Source organism: Pipistrellus kuhlii, unplaced genomic scaffold (assembly GCF_014108245.1).
Source record: "Pipistrellus kuhlii isolate mPipKuh1 unplaced genomic scaffold, mPipKuh1.p scaffold_m20_p_11, whole genome shotgun sequence".
NCBI classification, from domain to species: Eukaryota; Metazoa; Chordata; class Mammalia; order Chiroptera; family Vespertilionidae; genus Pipistrellus; species Pipistrellus kuhlii.
The window spans coordinates 43936249-43958006 of record NW_023425416.1 but is presented as its reverse complement, the minus strand read 5'-3'; the positions used below and the strand labels follow the sequence as shown (position 1 = coordinate 43958006).

General features: G+C 47.1%; 1 protein-coding gene across 4 annotated transcripts in view; it reads left to right on the top strand.

The window, feature by feature from the left end:
• Window positions 1-21758, top strand: part of TRANK1 (tetratricopeptide repeat and ankyrin repeat containing 1) — a 75948-nt gene that overhangs the window by 50204 nt on the left and 3986 nt on the right. For all 4 annotated transcript variants that reach the window (XM_036431788.1, XM_045579378.1, XM_036431789.2 and 1 more), the window contains 7 exons: window positions 3887-4033; window positions 5410-5566; window positions 8320-8408; window positions 12116-12219; window positions 12319-12451; window positions 17560-17705; window positions 18477-21520. In XM_036431788.1, coding sequence (XP_036287681.1) covers window positions 3887-4033; window positions 5410-5566; window positions 8320-8408; window positions 12116-12219; window positions 12319-12451; window positions 17560-17705; window positions 18477-21520 — 3820 coding nt within the window. The remainder of the gene's footprint in view (window positions 1-3886; window positions 4034-5409; window positions 5567-8319; window positions 8409-12115; window positions 12220-12318; window positions 12452-17559; window positions 17706-18476; window positions 21521-21758) is intronic.

Below are 21758 nucleotides of genomic sequence, written 5' to 3'. Positions count from 1 at the left end.
TTATATGGAATCCTTACTCTTTTTATGATCTTTGAAAAAAAATGTCATGTTTGACTTGATAATACCTATAACTATGGATGCTTTACAGTTTGTGAAATACCCTTTGAATGCATTGCCTCACTTTATCTCCCACCAGCCCTCTGAGGTTGTGTTTTTATTACCCTCATCCTGCAGATAAGGCTGAGTATCATGGAAATAAGTCAATTGCCTATAGTGATAATATAAGTGGCAGAGCCTAGACATGAACTCAGATGCTTTGAGTCCTCAATTTCACTGTACTCCCTTCCTTTTAAAGCTCTGCATGCAAATCAGCTTCTAGAACCTTCCACAATGAGTGTATCTTTGCCATACCTTAAGTGCATTCCTTTTCTGTTGACTTTTGCTAATGAAATCAGATGCACTCACGTTAACTCTGGAACCATTTTTAATCTCTGAGGACTAACTTTTTTTTCTCGTAATACATTCATTGGTCATGGTTGGACCGAGGCTCTCCTAAACAGGAAGGGGTAAGAGTTTGTTGTTCCTGTCCTTTATTAAGTGCCAGTTGTGTGCTTGTGCCAGTAAGAAACTCAAGGAGCTCTGGACTTACAGATCTGTAGCCTGTTTGTGAAAGAAAAACCCAGCGATTGTCTCACTTTGATCCTGGAAATGACAAAGGCCTCACAATACCTTGACCCTATGCTCCCACCAGTGGCTCAGTGAGTTGCACGAAATTAAAACAATCACAAGTAGAATCTTTTGGTAACATCCACTTCCTCCTCTGTGTACAGCAAGACTTCTAGAAAGACCTGTGATGTGTTTCCCAAGGTAGCAGGCGATGTAATTCTGCATTCCCAGTATAGAGCACACCCTTTGTCACTGACAACCTCAAGACCCCAAAATGCATCAGCACATGAGAGGAAATGCTTTAATCAAAGCAGAGGAAAGACAGGGATCACATAAGTCCCCAGTCACCTGCTCAAGTGGGTTTTTTTCGGAGTGACTGGCAGAAGGCTGTTGAATAGTAATTTCTCTTTGAGATGGGGAACTGTGGAGGATTCCTCTCCGTCCCTGGCCTCTTCTTCCACCCATCCTGGCTTATGTTTCTGGCAAGCACTCCCTTTGCAGAATCTGCCACTTGGGTGAGCATGCGTGTGCGCACGTGTGTGCGTGTGTGCGTGCATGTATGAGGGGGTTCTTACTGCCCTGGTTTGTGAGTCTTCTCTCTAGAGGATTTACTGTTGCCTGTTCAATCACAGGTCATCAGGGCCATCTCCAGAGACGGGGAAGGAACCAGGGAGTGTTATACCAAGTCCTTCTGTAGGATTTTGCCTCAGTTTGAGGAGGAGCAGTCAATCTCCCAGTCACCCCGAAACTCTCCTCCTATGGGGACTTCCATTTATATTCTGCCCCAGTGCGGAGTCCTTTCCTTCCCACTCATGTGCAGATAGGACAGGAAGACTTTAATAACCACAAGCTTTGTGGGTTGCAGGTCCCACAATGGAATGGCAGGCTTGCAGTAGAAAGAGCACAGTTCCTTCGCAATGATGAATCCTAGTAGAAGCTGGGAGACTTAAAGGCTTCTTGCTTTATTGCCAGAAGTGCTGCAGGCCTGTGGTCCTGTGTCTTTGTGCACAAATGCATAGACTCACTCCTAAAAGGCTTTGTCTTGAAAGTCGGATGTGTTTTATTCATGGAAACAGTTGCAGGTGCAATGTGAGCGGCTTTTCTTCCCATTCAGCGGTTCTAAAATACACTGTGCTTCACCAGCCCTCCCAAGGCCAGCCAGTCTTCACCTCATGCTGTCTGCTGGGAGGGCCTCCCAAATGTCAATCATATACTATGTCTTTTGCCTGATTTCCTTGGCAGACAATTCGGTTGTGTAAACAGCTTTACAGAGAGGACAGTCACAATATGCCCCGAGATGTTTTTGTAACTTCAAGCTACTTAAATGATTACATGACTCAGATCTTTTTTCAGAACATGGTGATTAATTCCATAATTGGTTACTAGCATAACCATTCTTATTTAAGAGACAGTGTTTAAAGCACTTAACCTGAAGTTTGTATAGTTTAAGTCATGAAGTAACTGACAAGAGGCAATGAGCTGCATCCACTCCATTTTACCTTGAAGAGATATGCAGGTGGCAAGAAGCACCACTTTAGGAATAGAAAAGCAAAATCTAGGAGAGTACACAAGCTACTCTCACAAGTCACAGTATGAAATCTGAAATTCTATAGGAATTCTGGCATCTAAATACTGCATGTGCTGTGTCCTTTAGCCACACAGGGTCTGCAAACCATGACCCCAGGGCCCAAATCCAGCCCACTGACATTTTCGAATGGCCTATGGGCTAGAATGGTTTACAAATTTAAAATGGTAAGAAAAACAATTAAGAAAAGTAACTGTGGCACATGAAAATTATATTAAATTCAATTTTAGTTTAACAAATATACCGTATTTTTCGGACCATAAGACACTCCGGACCATAAGACGCACCAGTTTTTAGAGAAGGGAAATGAAGAAAAAAAGATTCTGAAACAAATAGTGTCCTAAAATATTTTATGTGCATTAAAACCCAACATCACAGTCATAAACACATGTAATCAACCCTGTAAAGTAAACAGCAGCATTTAGAACCATTTTAGAGCCGGGCAAGCACACAGAGACCACACAGAGCCGGGCAAGTAAAAAAACTTTTTTTTTTAAAGTATATGTGTAGGCTATATTTGGACCATAAGACGCAGGGACTTTTCCCCCCCACTTCTGGGGGAAAAAAAGTGCGTCTTATGGTCTGAAAAATACAGTATTTTATTGGAAAACACCATGCCCATTAATTTACATACTGACCGTGGCTGCTTTGGTACTGTAGTAGCAGAGTTGAGTAGTAGCAAGAGAGACCATAGGGCTCAGAAAGCTAAAAATATTTATTATCTGACCTTTTAGAGAGAAAAAAATTGCCCACTCATAGTCTACAGCACATGTGTCAAACACAAGGCCCGCGGGCCAAATCCGTCCCGCCAGGCCTTGCAATGTGGCCCGCACCGCGCTGTCATCACTGCACTCCGCTGTGTTTCCATCACAATGACAGTTTATGACTGTTCAGTAAACCATTCGGCCCGCGATTTAGGCTGGATTTTAGATTTTGGCCCCTTCTCTGATTGAGTTCGACACCCCTAGTCTACAGAGTCAGAAAGGTTTGAGTTTACATAAAGGGGAAAACTGGCTAAAATATTGAACTCTTTATCAGCCGTAGTATTAGATACTCAACATTAATGATCTGTTTCTCCCCCCCCCCCCCCCCCAACAAACTTGGGTAGTTCTAGCATTCTCATTTTATAGAGCAGGAAAATGACATCCAGAAGAGACAAACAGTTTGTCCAAGATCATGTAGCTAGTAAGTGAAAGGACTGAGATATGAATTTGTTCTGTCTGAGCTCAGAGTTTACCTTGAACCATGTACCCCACAGCTCTGGAATATTCTTCCATCTTCAGTGAATAACTTAGAAAATGCTGCCTTGTGTATTTTAGCAGCTTTTAAACATGTAGTGAAAAGAGGTGAGGTCACTGGGCTCCTTTCTCCATGCTGCCTGTCGAAATTCTTCCAGCAAGAACTTCTTGGGCCCTTGGCATTCCTCTGGAAGTGGGCACAAATGCCTGGCTTCCCAGCTGTCCTGACCACATCTCGGGGAGATTTCCTGGAAACTTCCCTGCTCCCTGCCTGCGCAACCTGAAACCCATCCCATCATTTGGAGGCCATAGGATGGCCCCCTCCTCCCAGCTGGGGCTGATGGTCTGGCCTCCAGGCCAGGAAAAGGGGCGCTCAATTCTCCAGGAGGCTCGGGGAGGCTGTGTGTAGAGTTGGAAAGCATATTCCATTGGTCTTTAATCTGTCCTTGTTGTTCAGGCTTACAAGGAATGGAAGATCATTTCCTCGTTTACACCTTCGTCACCTGACTCCAGGGAGGCAAGTGGGCCGCTGATTGACGTGCCCCTGGACAAACCCAGCTCCTCTCAGGGTCGCTCTCTCATGGTGAATCCAGAGATGTACAAGGTGATTTTCTGCCATTTGTCCACATGGGTATTTGACAGGGAGCCAGAGACCAAGGCTGGGACGAGAAGATGAGATTGAAGATGGACGCTTGCTTTTGGCTCTTCCCGGATATCAGTCCCGGAGAATGGAGGCAGGCGAGAGAGTTGCAGGGATACTGTGTCTGAAAACTTGCTGGTCCCAGCAGATCTGGGCCTGATGGGCACTGTGAAAAGGTGGAGGGGTGGTTGTACCTTCTGTTCTCCACAGGAACTGGTCAGAAATTTTGATGTTGCTGATGGGAACTCAGAAGTGAAGTCCAGAATCCTAGTTAGTGGAGGCTGCTGTTCAGCAGCCTTGACTGTTAAGGGGCCCGGCTTTCCTTGCCCTTCACATCTCAGCTACGTCATTGAGGCAAAGCCGAAAAGTCCGAAGGAATTCTCCACTGAGGGGTAATGGGGAACTTAACAAAGTGAGGGCGACAACACTGAAAATTGAACCAGCAAAACCGAACACTACTTTCTCCTACAGTACAATCTTAGTTTTATGTCTCTAAGTATAAAGCAAACAAAACAGCAGTTACCAGGTTATTTCTGTAAATGCCTTGAAGACTCTGTAGAAATAGAAGTTAAATCCCCTAAGCTTTGCAAACTTCTAGGTAGCCAATAATCTGTTGTTGTCTTGAAAGATGCACTATTTAATCAAGTAGGCCATCCCTGGTCCAAGTCATAATCGCCTTACAGTTACAGTGCTTAGTCATGGGGTTGGTCATGGGTAATTGAGTACTTGTGATGGTTATAATAGAAGTGGAGGACTGGTTTAATTTAAAAAAATAAGTTACAGTCATTGTGTAAGATATAACCATTGGGGTAAACAGAATGGGAGGTACTGGTATATGGGACCTCTCTGTACTATCTTTTTCTTAAAACAATAATTTTACTGATTTCAGAGAGGAAGGAAGAGGGAGTGAGAGAGATAGAAACATCAATGATGAGAATCATTGATGGGCTGCCTCTTGCACGCCCCCTACCGAGGATTGAGCCTGCAATCTGGGCATGTGCCCTGGCTGGGAAGTGAAGCATGACCTCCTGGTTCATAGGTTGACGCTCAACCACTGAACCACACCAGTAGGGCTCTCTGTACTATCTTTGTAACTTCCTATGAATCTATAATTTATTTTGAGAGATGAAACTACTGCATATTCAAGGGAGGTGCTGAACTCATGGAGCAGTGCTGATCAGTGCTGAGGCCACAGTGAGCTCCTCATTCTTCATGGCCTTGCTGGACTTCTCTATAATTTACTTCCTGTATTTCTCCAGAATCAGAGTAAGCCAACTGATGTGTGTCACCTTGTAGCTCTAGACACAAGGTCACGGTCTCTGTCCTCACCCCACCTTTAGCTCCTCAACGGAGAGCTGAAGCAGCTGTACACAGCCATCACCCGGGCTCGCGCCAACCTCTGGATCTTCGATGAAAACCCGGAGAAGCGGGCTCCTGCTTTCAAATATTTCATTCGAAGAAATTTTGTCCAAGTGGTGAAGACAGATGAAAATAAAGGTAAGATCTCATTAACATATTCTGTCTGTGGGATAGGAAGTGTGTTACTCCCACTTATTCTTACCGTCAGGTATAAAGGGCATAGATTTTGAGATTTCTCTATTCATTTACTGGTAAGGTGTGCTGGACAGTGTGTTGTAATGGGATTGGGAGCATTAACTCTTTTAGGGAAGATATTTTATTTGTCCTTCACTAGTGAGGACCATGGTTAAGGGTTAGAGGAGATAGGCTCTGTTGGGAGAATACAAATTGCTTTGGGCTTTTGGATAGCTGATTGGCACTATCTATAAAAATAAAGATTAGCATAGCTTCTGACCCCGTAATCCCACTCTAGGAATCTATCCTATAATATTCTTGTATAAAATCTCCAAGATACATGAACAAGAGTGCTCATCATAGCCCTGTTTGTAATCAGAAGCTAAAAACGACCGATTTATCCTCCAGTGTGAAACCATTCACAGTGGCTCCTATGGTGCCATGAGGACTGGTGGGTGTGGGGATGTGGGCACCTCTTCTCAACTTTATGCCCTTCCACGCTGCCTGCAGTGGTGGTTTTTTTTTTTTTTTTAACATTTTCATAACTTACAAAGACTAGTTAATTAAAAAATGGAGTGAAGGTCTCCTAATAGGGTAACTCGGGGGAAATAATCAGCCCTGCATAAAGGAGAAAATAATGGTCTTTCTTGTGGGTTAGCGGTTGAGTTGGCTCGTCCAGGTCTTAGTTAATTTCTCCAAGGACAGGGCCAAATGCTGGACAGAGGTGTTCGCTGGCTTTCTGAGCATGTTTCAACCAGTTGTATGGAGGCTATTTCTGGTTACAGCCAATGGCTCAGCTGGGAACCAGGATTAGACATTCTATTTGTGGGCCCCTGGCTGTTGGGGTATAGTGGGAAGAGTCAAAGGCTTGGGTTAACCTAGCCTCTCATTAGTGTTCTCCACCTGTGTAGCCCCATGACAACTTTTTCTCCCTCAACTGATAGGAAAATGAATGGGTTGGCCAACTGTGGATGTCCTTAATCTTTTTTTTTTTTTTTTTTTTAATATATTTTTATTGATTCTTTTACAGAGAGGAAGAGAGAGAGATAGAGAGCTAGAAACATTGATGAGAGAGAAACACTGACCAGCTGCCTCCTGCACACCCCCCACGGGGGATGTGCCCGCAACCAACGTACATGCCCCTGACCGGAATCGAACCCGGGACCCTTCAGTCTGCAGACAGACGCTCTACCACTGAGCCAAACCAGTTTCGGCGGGTGTCCTTAATCTTTCCTGCATGCTGTTTATTGTCAAAATCTGTTCAGGCATCCCATTATAAGAGATAATCAAGATAGGCATTTTATAAATTTAAAAATTCAAAATGAAAAAGGATTACAATTTATTATATCTTGGTAGCATTAAGAATAATGAAAAAAAAAGAATCAATGGGAAAAAAATCAATGGAAATAAAGGATTAATCGAAAGAAAGAAAGAAAGAAAGAAAGAAAGAAAGAAAGAAAGAAAGAAAGAAAGAAAGAAAATACAAGAAAAGTACAGTCCTAAATTGTGTTATAAATAGCACATGGTCAAGTCTTTGATAATATCTGTTTCCACTGTGCCAGGGAGCTGAGGATGAGTGTAGTGACTGTGATTTCGGTTTCTTCTACACGGTGCAGAGATGTTCACTGGCCTTCTGCAGAGAAATTGCAGCGCTTGGCTGTGAGGTTAAATGTCACCAGGGCTGGTGGTGCACTCTGAGTCAGAACAAGATGCTGTGTAGCATGGTTTTGCAACTTCTAAACAAAGCTGGCATGACTGCCTGCATCCCCCGTTGACATCCATTGCCCTGGGTGTCTCTGACCCCTTCAGCTCAGATTCGGCTGTCTGTGTTGTCCTGGTAGTCACTGTCATCATGTGCTTGATGAAGCTGTGGCTCACTCCTGGTGTCCCTCAGGGGGTGGAGGGTGAGGGTGCGATTACTGTCACCAGCAGGCTAGTGAGGCTAACAGGTGGGTCTGACAGCGGGTTGTTGTAACAGTCTATGCTCACCAAGGGAGTGTCATATTGCTCACTATGAGTGCGAAGTCTGCACATTTGGAAACACTGAAATCCCATCACCTTGTTCCTTGCTGAAGTCTCAATATGTGAATTTGCTAAGAGGTACATGGCTTTAGATTTTCAAGGAGGAATTAGAATTGCTACCTGTCTTCTAATCCATAGTCATAGAAAAGGAAGATAGAGCCAACCAAGTTCAAAAACCAAAAAATACCTTTTCTCACCGCCATATCCTCCTTAAGAAACCCATAACAACTTGGCCTGGTAAGTTATGATATATCTTTAAATGAATGCTAGGAAGACACACAGATGTATTCTTTTGCTAGCGATGCCATAATAAAATATCACAGACTAGGTGGTTTATACAACAGAAACTTATTTTCTCACAGTTCCCGAGGTTAGAAGTCCCAGTTCAAGCTGCCAGCAGATTTGGCTTCTCCTGAGGCCTCTTTCTGGCTTCAAGTGGCCTTTCCTCTGTGCCAGCCCTGGCGTCAGTCTCCTTTTCTTACAAACACACCAGTCGGATTGGTTCCAGGCCCACCGGAACAGCCTCATGGAGGCCCAATTTCCAGATATAGTCACATTCTGAAGTACTAGGTTAGGACTTTTAACATTTAAATTTTCAGGGGTCAGTAACGGGGAGGACAAAATCCATCCCCTAAAAACAGGTTTAAGTGAACAAATGCCCGAAGAAGCAAATTTACTTTTCTTTTTCATTTTAGACTTTGACGATAGCATGTTTGTGAAGACCTCAACCGCTAAAGAGTGGATCGCACAAGGGGATTACTATGCCAAACACCAGTGCTGGAAGGTAAGGGGCTGGGCCAGGAGGCTGGGGAAGTCTTGGTGACTGGTGGCCTTATCTAGCTTCACTGGAAGGTCTCTCACCATCATGTTTCCCACCAGGACGGGGTGAGGGCGACGGTGCTTGTGCCACTTCCTGCGACATCAAGTCACCCCTGGATGAGGGAAGTTCCCTGTCATGGTCCTTCCCCAATGGAACCGTGACAGTCCTTCATTTTGGCCAAGGGCCAGCATGTGCTGATACAAAAATGGAAGGTTTTTGCACCACCAAGGAACACTACTAGTTAGTTTCTTTCTCATTTTTTTAAATTAAGGTATTATATGTGTACATACCTTACCAATCCCCACCCCCTAGTTATTTTCTTTCCCTCCTATGTTTTATACTTTAAAGCTTTCCTGCAAATATGTGACAACTTTTTATCCTCACCTGAGAAGATGTGTGTTGATTTTAGAGAAAGAAGGAAGAGAGAGCGAGCTCGAGAGAAACATTGGTATGAGAGACAAACATTGATCGTTTGCCTCCCCTATGTGCCCTGACAGGATCGAACTGGAACCTTTTGGTGGATAGGACCAACTGAGCTCCAAACAACTGAACCACCCAGCCAGGGCAATCAAAAGACATTTTAACAGTAATGGATTAGTTGTTTTTTTTGTTGTTGTTGTTGTTTTTTAAGTTGATCAGACATAGACTTCACTGCCCATTTGAGTCTGATGGGCATAGATTAAGCTTTTTCACTAGACTGAGCTGACTAATTTCTAGCCACAGGACATCTTAGTGAACCTGAGCAGTGTTCTTCCAAGAAATGTTATCACTGGCAATCCTCTCGAAATACTGAACCAGCTTAAAGAGCCCATCCTTTTTCCACAGTCATTATCCCTCCAGATCACGTGGTCTCGGGTGGGGCACCATTGAATGCGTGTTTGCTGTGATGCAGTGTCAATGACATTTTCACCTGCAGGTCACAGACACCTCAGCTCAAACAAGTCCACACGGGCCCAGTCTCATTCCTTCTCCTCCTTGTGTCTCCTTCGGCTTGTCTGAGATGTCCCCCTCATGGTCACGTGATGGCTGTGGCAGTGCCAGCCATCTCAGCAGCATCCCAAGCAGGAAGGAAGGGCGGGCACTTTCTTCTCCTGGGTCTCTCTTTTTTTTTTTTTATCACAAAGTCCCCAGTGGACTTCTCCTTACATCTCATTGGTTACTACTCAGTCACGTGCCCATGTCTGGCTCTGTGGGAGTCTGAGGGGGCTACCCCATCTAGCCTTTCATGGGAGTCAGGTTCTGCCATCAGGCAAGAAAGGTAGGAGTGGGTGTGAATAACTGACAACAGGGTCGGCCACCACAGGCATGGTCACACGGAAAGACACATTTCTCGAAGATCTGGCTCCCGCAGGCACCTGGAGTGCCCTGTGCTTGCAGGTGCAGGCAGTGCTTCCTGAGAGAAACCTGAGCAGAGCCTGGGTCAGAGCACGACTTTTCCTTCCCTCGCCTCCACGCTCACACTAGGCTTTGGTCCGGCTCCTCACACGTTCCCGGAAAAGTGCCTGCAGTTTCTCTCGCTAATCCCGAAAAAATGCTCCAAGACGGTGATTTCTCTCAAGAGCTTGTCCTGCCGCTTTAATGATCTTTCTTTTCATTGGAATTTCTTAGCATTGGACCCGAGTGGAGGTACTGGGAAGTGATGAGTGCAATGAAAATACAAGTCAGAACTTACTGGGAGTCACTGTTGGAGGTGTCTTCCATCTGACATGCCTGGAGAAGGAATTCCAAGAGTTTTCTTTCCCCAAATTCTTAGGAGAATTTTGTCTCCTATGGCAGAGAAAGTGGTTTTAAGTCTACAGCAAGTAAGTCATATGTAGGATTCACCTTTTTCTGCATCACAAACACCCCAAAACTTAAGTGGCTTAAAACAAGTCATGTAGGCAGCTCCCAGCTCTGTGGGTTTGCAAAGCTGTGTCTAGCTGAGTAGTTCTGGTGTCAGCTGGGGGCCTCACGTGTCTGGACGCCAGGTGGCAAGCAGGTTGCTTCTGGCTTTTGGCTCGGGTGATGGGGTGATGGGTTCCTGAATCACATGCCCTTCAGCCTCCAGCAGGCCAACCTGGGTCGGTTCACGTGATGCCTGAGCAGGGTTCAAAGAAGGCAGCAGACACACTCAGTCCTCCTGAGGCCTGGCCTGGATTGCTCCAGTGTTGCTTCCCTGTGTCCTGCTGGCCAAGCAAGTCACAGCTGAGATCAGAAGGGCAGGGACATGGGCAGCCTTTTTAATGGGAGAAGGTGCAGGGTTATTTGGTAAAAGGGCAGGGACAGAGTCAGGGAGGAATGAAGGACTGTGGTCACCCTTGAATCCCAAGGGGTGAGAAAACAGAGTTTGCACTGTTGGGTGTATCTGGAGAGTATTTTCTTAAATACATAGTCTTTAACTGCAGAAGTCTTTTTAGGAGAGCCAGCACAGATGAGAATGTTATAAAAAGCCTCTCCTCCAACTTTATTTAGACTCCGCTAAAGGACTTCAGGACTCAGGTGGTTTATTGAATTTCTGGCTGCCTGTCAGTGAATGTTCCAAAACCACCCTGTACAAATAATTACTGCTTGAGATTCACTCAGTCAACAGATTCCTGTTAAGCTGGGGGCCAACATTGTCTTTAGGTTGTGGGGATATGATGATGAGTGAGGCAGGCAAGCAGAGAGTGCATTGTTCCAGCTGTTGCAGATGTTAGAGATGAGAGACTAGCTGCCCAGAACGACCTGTCCTGGACAGGGAAAGCTGCTTCAAGTAAGGGAGTGTTGAGCTGAGACCTATGGGATGAATGAAGTTAACCAGGCAGAGAGGGGATGGAAGGACATCTCAATCAGGGGAACAGTATGTGCAAAGGCCCTGTGGTGGGAAGGGGCATGGCACAGGTCACAGGAATCAAAGAAGCCCATGGGGCTGGGGGAACTGCAGCAAAGAGCTTGAGCAGAAGAGATGCCGTCCTGTCCATTTTGTCAGCAAGTGCCACTTAACCCTTCCCTTGCCCACTGAGACCCAATCTCGACCTGTTGGGCAGAATGTGAACTTTCTATCCCTGTAGCCTGGGCTTGCAGACATGGTGTCAGCATTCCTGTTGGAGAACAGCAGCTTTCTGCTGGCAGGGATCGGGGTGCAGACTGACTCCTCTATGACACTTGTCTGCCCACCTTCAGTTTGGTTTACACAGATCTGCATGTCCCAAGGGTCTGGTCCGTTATCTTCTGGGATATGTTGTGGTATTGGCTCTGTCCCCATTTCTATCCCCAGTAGGTGCACTGAGGCTATTCTGCCAACACCACCAGTTAGCTGTTTGAGTTGCCAACTGGGGAGGATCTGTGTTGAGCTCAGAAAAGCCACTCTGTGCCTTTGGACCAATTACTCTGTGTCTCTCACCTGAAGTTGCTACTCTGTATAAGAGAAGGATGATTAACAGAAGGTGTTATTATGGTGGCCTGTAAAAATATGCACTGTGCACCCTTTCCATGGCTGCCGGGTACTTCGAGAAGGAACCTTTGAGTGTGAAGTTAGCCGGTAACACTATTGGACTTGATCCTTGAGGGCCGTTTTCTTTAGCTCACCAGCACCTTCCCTCTCCCTCTCAGTTTGGGCTGGGTGAGACTCACGTTTTGCCAGCTCAGACACTCGGGTTCTGCTGGTCACCTCCATTCCCTTGTGGGGAATCAAAACCTCTCGCCTCTTCCAGGTTGCAGCAAAGTGTTACCAAAAAGGAGGCGCGTTTGAGAAGGAGAAACTGGCCCTGGCCCACCACACCGCCCTGAACATGAAATCCAAGAAAGTCAGCCCCAAGTAAGAGTCTTTTCAGGCTTGCTCTGGTGAGCTCAGCAGTGAATCCATTGGTGTTAGGTCAGTGTCCCACGGAAACTCTGTTTTGTTTCTCCCTCACAGGGAAAAGCAGATGGAGTACTTGGAACTGGCTAAGACCTATTTGGAATGCAAAGAGCCAAAGCTGTCCCTTAAGTGTCTGAGCTACGCCAAGGAGTTCCAGCTCTCCGCTCTGCTGTGCGAGAAGCTGGGGAAGGTACAGTCTGGCCCACGGCTGCTCCTGGGAAAACTGGGCTCCCTGTGAGCAGATGGGGATGGAGGAAGTGTCTGCCTCTCTTGCGTCAGGAAGAGGCTCCAGTCTTCTGAAGAGGGAGAAGTTGGCCCTGTCCACTCTAGAGAAGGCTTTCTTTCTCCATTTGCACAAACGTTCAGAGGGCTTCAAGGATGCGCGCGCGCGCACGCGCCCACATGTGTGTTCGTGTCTGTGGGAATGTTTGAGACCTGATATTAACCACAGGGAGGCCATATATTCAAATCGAAGAGAAGACGGGCTTTGGAATATTCCTTTTCTCTTTCTCTGTGTTCGCAGTCTGGCGTCCGCCTGGGTGAATGGCTTGGCATTTGCATGGCTGTTGTTCTGTGTTCCCTGTAATTGCTCTAGGTCTGCACAGACCATTCTGGCAGCCACTAGCCTCATGTGGCTATTTAATTTAAAGTTTAAGTTAATCAGAGTGTGAGAAAATTAACCAATTCCTTAGCCTCACTAGCCACATTTCAAGTGCTCGCTGTTACAGAACATTCCCATTGTTGCAGAGAGTGCTGCTAGGCAGACTGCTAGCCGAGGGCATGGTGACTCTCAGTGGGCAGCAGGCTGCCCAAGGCCACAAACTATGGCTTTTCTGCAACAAGATTGGCACAGAAGATGAAAGTAAGCAATCAGACATTTTTATAGCAATTTAGCATTGCTGTGCATCCAACTGGTGATAATTTTCTTAGCAAACATTTTTTTATTGAGTTAGAATAGAATATGACATTGTATTAGTTTTAGGTATACAGCATAGTGATTTGATATACACTGAGTGGCCAGATTATTATCTCTGAACACATAATAATCTGGTCACTCAGTGTATATCCTATATAATAAAAGGCTAATATGCAAATTGTCCCCTCAACCAGAAGTTCGACCAGCAGGCAGGCCAGCCAACCGCCCAAGTTCCATCCCCCTGAACAGGCTGGCTGGACCCCACTCATGCACGAATTCATGCACTGGGCCTTATATATATATATATATATATATATGGCCAGATTATTATGTGTTCAGAGATCATAATAATCTGGCCACTCAGTGTATGTGTATGTTGTGAGATAACTACCACCATAAGTTTGATATCATTACCACACAACATAATGATTTTTTTTCTTGTGATGAGAACTTTTAGGATTTACTCTCTTAGCACCTTTCAAATATGCATGACAACATTATTGACTGTAAATCACCCTGATGGAAATTATGCAATTTGTTTTAATAAATCAGCATTGGTGGATTGGATGTGTAAAACCATCTAGTCCTTCACCACTGGTTATCTAAAAAGCAGTGCTCTACAGCGTCCAGCTGTGGCTGTCACATTTGCCTTGGTGGGTTACCATGTTGCTCTAGGAGGGAGGTGGGTTTCCATGTCTGTATGTGAAACATGGTAACTCCTGGATCCTCAGAGCACCCGAGTATTGGGTGGGGTGGAGGTGGGACCTGCTGGGAAGTTTGAAGTGTGGCTCCCATGCTGCCTTCCCTGCCCTGTGTTTATTATGGTTTGTGACTTAGAATGTGGGAGATGGGGATGGAATAGGAATTTCAGTGCGGCTGGATGTTCTGGTTGCTAAGATTTCAGGAACTAGAATAGTTTCCAAACTCTTCCTGTCCTTTAGTCTCTTAATGCCATCACCCTCCAACCTCTAATGCCACCACTTGGACTCCACGTGGTGACAACTACAGGCCTACACCTACTGCTTCCCCTTTTTGCCTACCAGTGCCAGACATAACTGAGCCAGAGACCACTTCCTATCTGTCACCTCACCTTCCCAGCCTGCCAAGCTCTGCCTCTGAAAGTGGTGGGGAGGGGGCCCAGGCGATCATAGTACAGCCCACAATCTCCCCTCCAGGACATCAGTTCCCCCAGAGTGTGGAGACCGCCTGCTCCCAGAGGCATAGCCTCCCCCTCCTTTCCACTGCTGCAGGCTTGACCAGAACATTCTAGTAGCTTCAAGCCCCACCCAGAGGAGAGTCTGGTTCCTTTTTTGTTTTGCTCAGGCCCCTTCCTGGAAGAGGATCGGACCCTCAGCCAGCTTTTGGTCTCTTGGGGGCATCCCACCAAACTACCAGGTTGGCAGCAGCCTTTGTCAGAATCTTCCAGCCACATGGCCTCCCTGCTCCCCCACCGGAAGAAATGCTTGTGAGGGCCCGTGGGAGTGAGAACTTTCCTTTCAGGGATTCCTTTGCCTTGCCTGCCTCCAGCCTCTCTCCAGAGAACAACATTGGTTTCCCTGGAAACCTCTCAAAGCCCTTGTTCTGGATGGCAGTGGGGACCCCCTCATGGAGCAGAGCCGGCCTAGGAGGGAGCTGCCTCTTAGAGTCATCCCCTCCTTTCTTTAGCTGGGGGCACATTGGTACTTATTGGGGCCTTCACTCATATTCAGGGAAATGTTTTCTGAGTAAGCAGCATTTTCTAGGCAAGGCAAGGAGACAGCATGGTTAGACGTACTGTTATGGAGAGGCGAGGAGTCAGGGCAGTTAGATGTACTGGTTACGAGGTTTTATTGATGTGGAAGATGAGCCTAAGAGCTCTTGGGTCTGTGAGGTCTTTGGACACAGAGGAGGCTCACACTCAAATCATATGTATATTTTGGCCCTTCATGGAGCTTGTCTCACTAAGAGCCAGCTGAGGTTATCAGAGGGCCTGGCATATGTAATTGGTTTTTGTTTTCTCTTTGGACCTCAGGTACAGCAAGTAGAGCTAAGAAGTTAAATGTTCAACAAATCCAAGGACCTCTGCTGTGTGCCAGGCACTGTGGGTGCTCAGCAAGCAGCAGGCGACAAAGCTGGGCCTCTGTCTGCAGAGCTTCCCTCTCTGGTGTGAGGGAGAGATGACAGATAAGCCAGTGGAATATAAGATGTCAGCGATGGTGAGAGGAGGCAGGGTGGTAGGTATTTTAAACGGGGCGCCAGGAGCTGACTCTTGAGCGGAGACTCCGAGAACAACTGCTGGAGGGCAAGGCAGGCCAAGGATCCCTGCAGGCGGAAAGCAGCAGGTGGCAGCATGTGGGCGAGGTTGAAGAATAGCAAGGAAGCCTTTTGGCTGGAGCAGAGTGAGCCAGGGAGAAATGGTCAAATGAGTAAGAGACAGGCAGAAACAAATCATGTAGAGCCTCAGAGACCATGGTAGGGGACTGGATTTGTTCAGGAGTCGTGGGGAGCCAATTGAAGGTTTGGATTGGAGAACTGACATGAAGCTAATTATTTGGATGCTCTGTCAAGAGATCTGTAGGCAGCAAGAATAGAAGCAGAAATGTCAAGAGAATCTGGTGGTGGCTGAGGCTGAGATAGGTGGCCTGGATTGCCACGACGGTGATGGAGGTGATGGGAAGGGGTTATATCTGGGAAATGTTGGGAGAGCCAAGAGGACAAGGTTAAGTGAGGGGTTGGATGGGGGAGTGTGAGAGGGAGAGGAGTGGAATGCTCTTCTGTTCAGGGCAAGCCCACCAATGAACGTGGTACAAGGCCACGCTTGTTGCATTTCATTTTGTTCATCCTCTTTCTCTTCATAGCAAGTCTCCATTCCCGTTCTCTTCTTATTGGCAGCCATTCCAATGCATTTATCACATGTCCTTGTGTGCATGCACAACGGAAGAATAAGTAGTAGTATTTTCTGTGCATATATATTTTAAGCTTATCTAAATAGCATCTAATCTGTTTTTCTCTTTTTTTCACCTCCTGTTATAGTGTTATGTCTGGTCAGGTTGCTGATCACTGTTAGTATTCCACAGTGGGCATCTTTGATATTAATTACACATTTCCCTAGTGGTGGACACCCAAGTGACCACCAACTCCTGGCTGCCACACGTGGTACTGTAGTGCACATGTTTCCTCCAGTTCTGTGTGAGATTGGGAGATGTGGTGTTAAAAATGAGATTGCTGGCCCCGGGCTATGCATATACTTAGTATCAGCAAGTAAAGGTGAGAGCTTTCCAGAACAGTCATGCCACTTGGTGCCCATGGGTTCCACATTCTTGACCACATTCAGTGGTTACCGATTTTCTGAGTTTTGCAAACCAGATGGTTAGATCTCATATGGTTTTAATTTGCATTTCTCTGATTATTAGTGAGGCTGATCACCTTCATTAAGTTTCCCCCAAAGTGAACTGCCAGTTTATATCCTTGGCTTAGTTTTCTTAGGAAAGTCTTTTTTTGTTCTGACCTGCCTAGTGTAGTACAGTAGCCGCTAGCCACATGTGGCAATTAAAATTAATTCAAATGAAATGAAATAAAAAAATCAGCTCCTTGATTGCACTGCCACATTTCATTGCTCACTATTCATACCTGGTGGGTGTGTGGCTGCTATATTGGATAGCATAGATATGGGACATTTTCATTTTCACAGAAAGGTCGGTTGGACAGTGCTGATCAAGATGTCAGTGTTGCTGAAACCGGTTTGGCTCAATGGATAGAGCGTCGGCCTGCGGACTGAAGGGTCCCAGATTCGATTCCGGTCAAGGGCATGTACCTTGGTTGCGGGCACATCCCCAGTGGGGGTTGTGCAGGAGGCAGCTGATTGATGATTCTCTCTCATCAATGTTTCTGACTCTATCCCTCTCTCCTCCTCTCTGTGAAAAATCAATAAAATATAAAAAAAGAAAAAGAAAAAAAAAGATGTCAGTGTTTTTCTTCTGTTAACTGTGTTTCACGTGTTCCTTCTTGAACAGTTTTGATGTAACCAAATCCATCAGTTCCTCTTCTGAACGTGTATTTCAGGTTTTGCTGAAGACCTTCTTTATCTCTCAAGTCACAAGAGATAGTTTCATACATCCCCCCAATAGCTTTCACACTTAGAGCTTTAACCCATCTGGAGCTTCGCTTTGTGTATTGTGTATGGTGTGAGGTTGGGATTTACATTTATTTTTCTCCCTATAAAGAATTAGTTTTCTCCACATTACCTGTGTTTCAGTGTCTCTCTCTCCCCCTTCCCCACCCCCGACTGGATTCTAACAAATAGCAAGAAATATGACTATTTATCATCCAAGGTGTGTGGTTTATTTTTAAGATAAAAAGTTATGTTCTGAATTCTCAGAGAAGAAAATTGTATTCCATCTTAGATAAAAGATGCCGCCTATTTCTATAAGCGAAGCCAGTGCTACCAAGATGCTTTCAGATGCTTTGAGCAGATTCAGGAATTTGATCTAGCCCTTAAAATGTACTGTCAAGAGGAGCTCTATGAAGAAGCTGCTGTTGCAGTGGAAAAGTAGGTGGTTTTTTCTCTCCCTCTCCTCGCTCTGCTTCCTGCTCTGGATGATGTCACCCTGTTCTTCCACAGTAGCTTGACCATGTCACCCTTCTTCTTCCACTTGAGTGGTGGTCTCAGTGCTGGGTCAAGAGCTTCTTGAGAACAGGACTCTGTGTTCTCCGTGCTCTTGATAAGCTTTGACACAGGGTCATGAAGAGAAGGGGCTGAGGAAGAGGTTACCAGTGTGTATATAAAATGCACAGCCATTTTGTGCTTCGTGACGGTTCTGTCCTCTCACCATTACCTGCTGAGATGACAGTGTCCCTGGTGTGTGGCGAGATAAAGGTAAGAGCACTAGTGGGCTGTTAGGATTTTGCTTCATTGTGATCCGGTAGATGCTCAGCCATGTATTTATAAACATGTATATGATATATATGCGCACATACCCTCAGTTTTAAGTTTCATCCATGATCCAGTGGAGGCCTCCTGATCCTTTAGCATAGTTGATATTCCAAAGTGGAAGAGGAGATGGATGGAGTTAAATCTTGACAAGGCATCTAGAAACAGCATGTGGTTGAGGCCCCCCCGAAAGACCTCCCTGGTGGTAGTAGAATCCGTTATTCTGCATTTCTGCCCAACAGGGCTTTGAATTTCCTCTCGGTTCCTGGGAAAGTAGGCTGTATACTACATGTGGCAGTTTTACTTAAGTTGCCCTGTGCTGTATTTTGGAGGAAGTTTTCTATTGGTTGCATGATAATGAGTTATGATTTGGGTCATCTTTCCCTGTAGGTATGAAGCAATGCTAAGGACCAAGACCCTCCCTGTATCCAAGCTCTCCTATTCAGCCAGCCAGTTTTACTTGGAAGCAGCAGCAAAATACCTGAGTGTAAATAAGATCAAGGAGATGATGGCCGTCCTCTCGAAGCTGGACGTAGACGACCAGCTGGTGTTCCTGAAGTCTCGGAAACGGCTCGCAGAGGCCGCAGACCTGCTGCACAGGGAAGGCCGGAGAGAAGAGGCTGCCATGCTGATGAAGCAACATGGTTTCCTCTTGGAGGCCGCCCGGCTCACCGCCGACAAGGACTTCCAGGCCTCGTGCCTGCTGGAGGCTGCCCGCCTCAATGTGGCCAGGGACTCGGATGTAGAACACACCAAGGCCATTCTGAGAGAAGCCCTGGATCTCTGCTATCAAACCAATCAGCTGTTCGGCATTGCTGAGGCCCAGTTCCTGCTGGGGGTGATCCTGAAAGACTTTCAGAATCTCAAGGATGCCTTCTTCAGGTTCGACACTCTCAACCACTCGGCGGGCGTGGTGGAAGCGCTCTATGAAGCCACCAGCCACTGTGAGGTTGACCCTCAGAAGGTTCTGGCCTTGGCTCCGGGGGGCTTGGAAGTCCTCCTCAGTCTGGTCAGGGCCCTCAAAAGAGTGACCAACAATGCAGAGAAGGACATGGTCAAGTTCTGCTTTGAGTTTTTTGGTATTTCTCAAGTGGATGCCAAGTATTGCCAGATCGCTCAGAATGACCCTGGACCCATATTAAAGATAATTTTTGACCTGGATTTAAACTTGAAAGAGAAGAAAACAAAAGACCATTTCTTAATCATGACTGACCAAGTGAAACTGGCCCTGAACAAACACCTCTTTAGCAGGCTGTGCCAGATCACGCAGAGCCTGCTTGGGAAGACCTACCCGGGCATCTGCCTGCGGTTCATTGTTGGTTTAAAATGTGACGACAGAAACTGTGAAGATTACCACAGGCCTCTGCGGCGTTGTGAGGCCAAGTGTTTGGTTCAGTCCAAAATGCACCAGGTGGCAATCAACGGGCTGCTTCTGGAAGCCAAAAAAGTATTCCCTAAAAGCTTTGCTGAAGAACTTGAACAGATCGATTATATTCTGTCTGCAGATAAGTATGGCCATTGCAAATCCTTCCTGAGTGTAGTCTTCCCTAAACATTTCCATCAGCGAGTGTTGTCCGAAAACCCCATGGCATGCAAAGAGATCCTCAAACCCAATTACAAGTCCTTCCGATCCTACAGGTTTGCCCTGAAGGAGTACATCTACTTCCTGTTTCAAAACGAAAGGGCGAGAAGCCGCCGGGAGTCTACCGACCTGTGGCTGAGCGCCATGCATGCTTTCCTGCTCTCTTCCAGCTACCCCGAGGAGTTTGGGAAGCTGCTCCACCAGGAGGAAGACGACTACCACAGGGAACTGAAGGCTCTAATGTCAGAGAAAGAGGACCGGGGCCGGGGCAGAGGCAGCAGGGTGAAAGGGATAGAGGGGAAGTACGGCATGCTGGCACCCAACAAGGACGAGGAGAGCACCGAGAAGACCCACCTGTGCTTCATCCGGCTGCTGGAGAATTGCCTCGACCAGCTCTACGTGTACAGGAACCCAGACAACTACAAGAGGCTCTTTTTCCGCTTCATGAACGTCCTTGTCAAGAGGTGCAAAGAGCCGCTCATCCCCAGCATTGGGAACACCGTGGCCCTGCTGGAGTTCCAGTTCGTCCACTGCGGGGTGGTCCTGGCCCGCCTCCGGAAGAGCGCCATCCTGTGCCTCCCCAAGAGCTACATCGCGCTCTTGCACTACTGGGAGTTTCTGTTAAGCAAGCGGGACAGGGAGCTGGGGGACGTGTTCTCCATCATTCAAGACTACAAACCGAAGGACGTGACGAGAGCCATTCAGGATTTCCGGTTCCACCTCTCCTACCTCGTCAAGGTGCTCTGCGGCTACGAGAATGTGAACTTCAACGTCCTGCTCGATGCCTTCAGCGACATTGACTGTGTGGTCTCCGGGGAGGCGGAGCGGACCCTGGTGCTGTGCTTGGTGATGCTGGTGAATGCCGAGGTGGTCCTGCAGCCATCCTGCAAGTCGCTCCTGCACCGCCACTTCCAGGACATCGAGAAGAGGCTGCAGCTGATGAGCGCTGACTGCCCGGACCAGGTGCCCGAGAGGCTCCGGAAGGTGGTGAAGCGGGTGCTGATGGCGGCTGACGTGAAGTCGGTGGCCGAGGCACTGCAGGACCTGCTCTTCGAGCGCGATGAAGAGTACCTGATGGACTGCCACTGGCGCTGGGACAGTGGGCACACCAAAGGGGTCCGTGGCCTCTATCATGAGGAGGTCAAACTAAACCGCCTGCTCTGCCTGGACCCCGTGGCCTACTTTCCTGAACCAGAGTGTGACTTTGGTCAAGATGAGACGGATGAGCTGGCCTTCGAAGACCGAGACCACCTCCTGGCCACCATCCTGTCCCAGAAGCAGTGGAGGGCTTCCATCCAGCGCAAGCTGAGGAGAGCATGCCTGGTGGTGGCGCTGTGCATCAGCTGGAAGAGGAGGGTGAGTGCCCCGATGGGGTGCTCCAGGGAGGAGACCAGGGAGCCTGGGACCGGGATCTTCAAAAAAGCTGATGTGGACAGGACCCAGTGTGACCTGTGCGGGGTGAAGTTCAGCCGGAGTCCTGAGAACTACTTCAGCCCCAGTAAAGTCTTTGAGGGAGAGACTTCAGAAGCGGCGGCCCTCTCCGAGGCTGAGCTGAATGACAAGGAAGGTCGGGAGAGGAATAGCCTGTCTTTTGAGCATCACATCCACCTAGAAGGCCACCAGCGACAGCAAATGGCCTACCAGAAATACTCTGAGTTTTTTCATGAGAAGGTGGACCCGGCCATCGATGAAGGCAAGCTGGTGGTGCAGGACATCGAGCAGAGCGTGTGGATTCGCAGTCACCTGGGCTCCAGGGAGCACAGCCTCATGCTGCAGAGGAAGGTCCAGGAGAACATCAGGAAGGTTTCGGACGCGGTGGAGGACCTCTACAGGCAGAAGGCCTGGGCTGGCGGTAAGGGGCCCTCGGGAATGGGGGCCCAGGCGGTGGTAGAACCTGGGCTTTGAGAACACAGGTCAGAATCAAGCCCTTTGTGTTAAGGTCTGACCTGGGGTCATGAAACTTGGCCGTTTGCAGAAATACAAGTAAGGACTTTGTGTTCTTTTTAAAAAAAAATAATATATATATATATTTTATTGATTTTTTACAAAGAGGAAGGGAGAGGGACAGAGCCAGAAACATCGATGAGAGA